Source organism: Heterodontus francisci, chromosome 11, assembly GCF_036365525.1.
Source record: "Heterodontus francisci isolate sHetFra1 chromosome 11, sHetFra1.hap1, whole genome shotgun sequence".
NCBI lineage: Eukaryota > Metazoa > Chordata > Chondrichthyes > Heterodontiformes > Heterodontidae > Heterodontus > Heterodontus francisci.
In genome coordinates, this window is record NC_090381.1 from 99,276,004 (window position 1) to 99,281,169 (window position 5,166).

Here is a 5,166-nt window from a genome sequence, read left to right on the forward strand (position 1 = left end):
TGTTGAAAATGCGCATTCTTGACTATAAACTGCAACTTGTGTAAGATTACATTAGGGATACTTTCTCTTTAATACATGTTTTTTTTTTGTATGTCATTGCATTACATTATTTTCCTAGGCGCTAGGCCTCCAGAAACTCAAGTAGCTCCCCAAGTCAAATGCTTCATTGGCATTGCAAACATCGTAACAAAGACTTAGTCATTTTTTTTTATAGTGGATTCATGTCCAAGTGGCCTTAAGTTCGTGGTTAGAGAATAGTTCTGGGGTCAGAGTTTCTGTAAGAGTGTTCTCCTGGTCCAGGTGATGATGAATTACTTGGAGGTGTTGGAATACCACTTGCTCCCGTGCTCTGACACACATACCATTCGCTCAGGTTAGCTGCGTGGGAAGATGTGATTGGGTCAAGCTGTGAGGCTGAAGCCGGGGGGTCCCGACCTGAGTCCGAAGAAGGAGATACCAGCGAAGGGGTGGAAGATTCGTAGCCCGAACTGGGAGGAGGAGATTTGCAATGGACCTTCATGTGCTTACGAAGGGAACTGGGGTGCGTGTACGATTTATCACAGCCTCTTATTTTGCAGTTATAGGGCTTGTCACTTGTATGCACATGAGAGTGCTTTTTCCTGTCGCTGCTGTTAGCAAAACGTCTGTCACAACCTTCAAACTCGCATTTGAAGGGTTTTTCTCCTAAAAGAAAACCACAAGGGGCAGAGTGATGAGTCACAAACGTTAAGGTATTATCATTCATCATTAACATTAAGTTACTATGCACTATTAAAAATACTAAATCACTAACACACGTTTCAATAATGTTAAGTTAGCTATTTGGGGCATTCATGATGCTGGGGTATGTTGCAGGTACTTTCTTGCAGATATGGTGTGACGTAATGGTGTATACTTGTTAGTAAAGTTAAAGCAGTATTTAACGCCAAGGCCTAGGCAACAGTCACTTGCAATGGACTTCTGAAACAGCCGAGGTGGAAAATAACAAACTTTTAAAAAAAAATGCATTGGTGATTTTTCGAATAAAACATTGCAACATCATTAATTCTAAAATTTGTTTTAAAAACTATATATCTGTGGTAAATATAACACAATGTGGCTACAATGCAAAGCTATGTGCTTTACAACAGAGACCCTTCACCGAACTCTCAAAATGTCGATTTAATATTGCACCGTAATTAGCCAAACGTTCAGAAAGCCGTTAGAATAATTTGACCTTCACTTGCTAGGTTGAGACGACCAATCAACGATATTAGTGTAGTACAAGCTAGTAGTAAGTTAGTGGACCCATGGGGAAGCCCAGACTCATAAACACTGTTATTGTGCCGTGTCTGGAGCGTCCGACACTACGAGCATGAAGTCTGCTCTGACAATTCCCGAGAGCTCTAAACTCCTCCTGGCTACACGTTTCTCCTTCTTTACTATTAATGCTGTGTATAAAGGAGTGAGTAATATAAGATTAACTGCGACCAATCCTTGTTAAGTGTCATCTCACCAGTTAGCTTAGTCCTGGCTCAAATAAATAAGTCGAAGAAAGCCTCCTTGAAATTGAATTTAAACTTTGCGTTAGATAACTTAGAAAAAGATGGCTACCTGGTGATAAACTGTACAAGCTGTTTGCATGTTCTAATCAATCTTTTTAATATGCATGTTTAATTCCAGATTTAGACTTTATACGGTAATATTTTATAAGTGAGGTGACAAAACTACTGAAGCCTCTGTTTACCCAGAGGCGATCTCTTCATGCTTGTTGAAATAAATAATGTAAAAGGGACGGGATTTCAATTCAATAAAACTAGCCTATAAAGGACTGAAGCCAATCAAACGGCATGAATATTTTACAAGATAATTACTTTGTTAATAGAATTACTATACTTGCTATTTTTTATTTAAGAATTTAGTAACATTAGTGTTTGCAATTTTAAACTGAAAGAGAAATGCAATATTTATCACAATTACAGTGATTAATTGCAACATATGGAGAATGCTATTTAACTGAAATATGGGAACGTGTGAGCAGTCGACGATACTAAACATACAGCCCTTTTATTGGTTACTATAATATTTTTAAATAAATAGAAATACGGTCGGTCAAATGAATTGTTCTTGCAAATTAAGTGCTCATCACTCTAAACTGCTAAGCTGAAGTCGATGAAGTGCTGGGAAAGTTTGTTTAGGCAAGCACAATGCAATGCTATCAAGTGTCAGATACGCACAGTGTGCCTATTCTGCACCCACAACAGAACACGCATTTGTATGTATTATAGTTTTGATTCTTAAAAGTATTAAACGTAATTCTATCATTACCTGATATATTTTTGAAATATCATGCACTACGTATTTTTTTACCCAAATGCTGCAATTTATTGGTGCTATCGGCGATGTTTAATTTACATACTAAAGGGAAAATACGTTTTGAATTTAAAATATAACTAGGATTATACCTCTAAAAAGGCCTTCAGACCTCTTCTTGATTCGATGTACATTGAATATGCACTTCGATTCCAGTAAAAAGCCAAACAACATTGCTCAATTATTGTAACGAGTAAATAGTTGAGTAAATAGATGGTTGAGGCAGAATAAAAAAAAGGACGCAAGCGGACAGTTTAGAAGAGTTTACAAGTTTAGATGCAGCAAAGTGACTCGGATTAAATTGTACCTACTCATTTTATAGCTAAATATTACCCCCCACACCACCCCCAACCCCCTCAACCATTACCACCGCCTCTTCCCGATCCTCCGCTCCGCCGATTATACTCAGGACATAAAGGAAACAACCAAGAAAACATGTTTTGCTACCACAGTATTGATCATAAAACTGAAATATGTTTAGCTTTTGAGGAGAAATTCGGGGGGAATTTCCCTGCAATGTTTTGTAGCTGAGCAGGGCCGCGCACAAGGCAGAGTACACTACAGAGAGCGAGTCCGCGACGTAGCGAACCGCTGCAATAAACCCAATTAATAGAGGCTCTTCCAGGGAGTGTGAAAATTTTATAAGTCCGGTTTCATTACTTATAGATTATGCTGGCTTGGGAAGTTCAAACGCAGCTTTGAATAAGCTTCGATCTACTCAATTTACTTGCTGCTAAGTACAGTTAGCAGATGTTTTTGACACATGTCCCAGTTTCACAAATGGTTCTGCAAATGACATTTTTTTCGAAACGTAGGCCTGAACATTTGTTTTCATTAGTCTGAGGCCTCTAACATGTTTAGTTTTTTTAATCAAATAGATTACCAGAAGCACATACACACTTGCATTACAGAAGCAAAATGTAATGATTGAACTTAATACATTTATGTTTGTGGATTCTAACAAAAATAACAGAACAAAATATTCAATGTATTCTTTAATAATTCTCGGTCATCTGCAAAAGCTTTTACTGAAATCTACTTAACGTCAAAACAGTGTTCACGGAGATCCGAGTGTCATGTTTTGTAACAACCTTTAACCGCAGCTGAAAGGAAGAAACCTAGTGGCTTTTAATTTCAGTCGAAATTGAATCAGGGCAGATTTATTATCTGTAACCGGAAGACTATTTACAGCTAAACATTATAAATTATTTATTATCCAAAGCAACGCAAAGTTATCAGAGCTGTGCGATTTAAATAAATGCTGTAAAAACAGGCTATTTTCTAAGCCACATAAAGCCCAGCTTCGCAGTGTATTTGTACTGAAGGCCCACTGGTAATAGACCGAAAACATATTTTATTAACTTGCGTGTACCGAAAGTGAAGCAAAAATAGAATATGATCCTTCGAAAATACTGACCTGTATGAGTTCTTTTGTGGATCTTGAGATTTTCTGATCTGGCAAAGACTTTGCCGCATCCAGGGAATGGACAGGGGAATGGTTTCTCGCCAGTGTGGACTCTGATGTGATTTACAAGTTTATATTTGGCTTTGAAAGGCTTTCCCTCTCTTGGACACTCTTCCCAGAAACAGATATGATTCGACTGCTCTGGTCCCCCAACGTGTTCCACTGTTACGTGAGTAACCAGTTCGTGCATCGTGCTAAAAGTTTTTGAGCATGGCTTTTTAGTGACAGGGTCCGGTTCAGTCCACTTGCAGATCAATTCCTGCTTGATGGGTTGTCTCATGTAGCGAAAGAAAGCACCTGGACCGTGGTGGCCAGTTAAGTTCATGTTAATATTCATGCCACCGTAGCCATGTAGAGGGGAAGAGGCAAAGGGATCACTCCTGGAACTTGCCACTTGACTGTAGTGCTCAGACCTGGCGTACATGTCTCCAGGTAGCCCCAGTCTTAACTGTCCGTTCAGATGGTGTCCAGTTGGGGCTGCATGGGGAGCCTGATCATGCAGTCCAGGGAATAGAGAGTGGCTTCCAGCCTCGGGGTGACCATGGTGTCCGGGGTAGCTACCTGTTGTTGATACAAACATTCCGTGGTGAGAACTTGTGCCAGGATATTGATCAGTGAGCCCTGGCATGACTGAGGATGTCAAATCTCTGCGGATGAGGAAGTCTCTACCTGCCGAGATAGCCTGGGCAGTATAGCTGGCGTGGGAATGCGAGACCGAGTAACTGACTGCTGCTGCCGCCTGCGCTGGGCCAAAAGCTGCCGTTGGATTGGAGACAACCTCAGCGTGGCCTGCCATATGATGGTGATGATGATGGTGGGGATGGTGGTGGGGATGGGTTGGGCTGAGTTTAAGCGCAGCAGCGGCTGCAGGGTGCCCCATGTGTTCAGGCCCGAAAGGACTCGGCCCCAGGCGGGGTTCTCCAGTATTCTCCCCAGGGTGCGTGTGTGCCATTGAGTGGGGATGGCCGCCGAGCCCTGGGAAGCCTGTCATACTCTGAGGGGGATGGTGATGATGATGGTGGTGAGCTCCTGCCAAATCTACTAATCTCAGCGCTGGGTTTCGTTTGGCGAATGATGGGTCCATCATCGGACTCCCCAAAGCATCCATGCTCATAATGCCTAACAGCAGGAAAATAAAAAAAACTTTTTTTTAAAGTTACCGAACTTTAGAAACTCGCTCTTTGCCAACGTGGATAGCCATTCGGTGTAGAGAGTGCAGACGGATAGCAGCAGCAGGACGCATTGAGAAACTGAATTGAGATTCATGAACAGCTTTGCAGCCCGTCGAGCTCCGCGAGCAACACGCAATCCCATTGGTCAGTTTCCAATGATTGACAGTGCCAGTTACG

General features: G+C 41.4%; 1 protein-coding gene across 1 annotated transcript; it reads right to left on the bottom strand.

Annotated features, from left to right (window-relative positions):
* Positions 1 to 247: 247 nt before the first annotated feature.
* On the bottom strand, positions 248 to 4,931 carry LOC137374937 (zinc finger protein ZIC 4-like). Its single transcript, XM_068041550.1, has 2 exons — positions 3,770 to 4,931; positions 248 to 684 (listed from the first exon to the last, which is right to left on the bottom strand). Exons 1-2 carry the CDS (start codon positions 4,929 to 4,931, stop codon positions 248 to 250), a joined length of 1,599 nt encoding a protein of 532 aa, XP_067897651.1.
* Between the last annotated feature and the right edge of the window lie 235 nt (positions 4,932 to 5,166).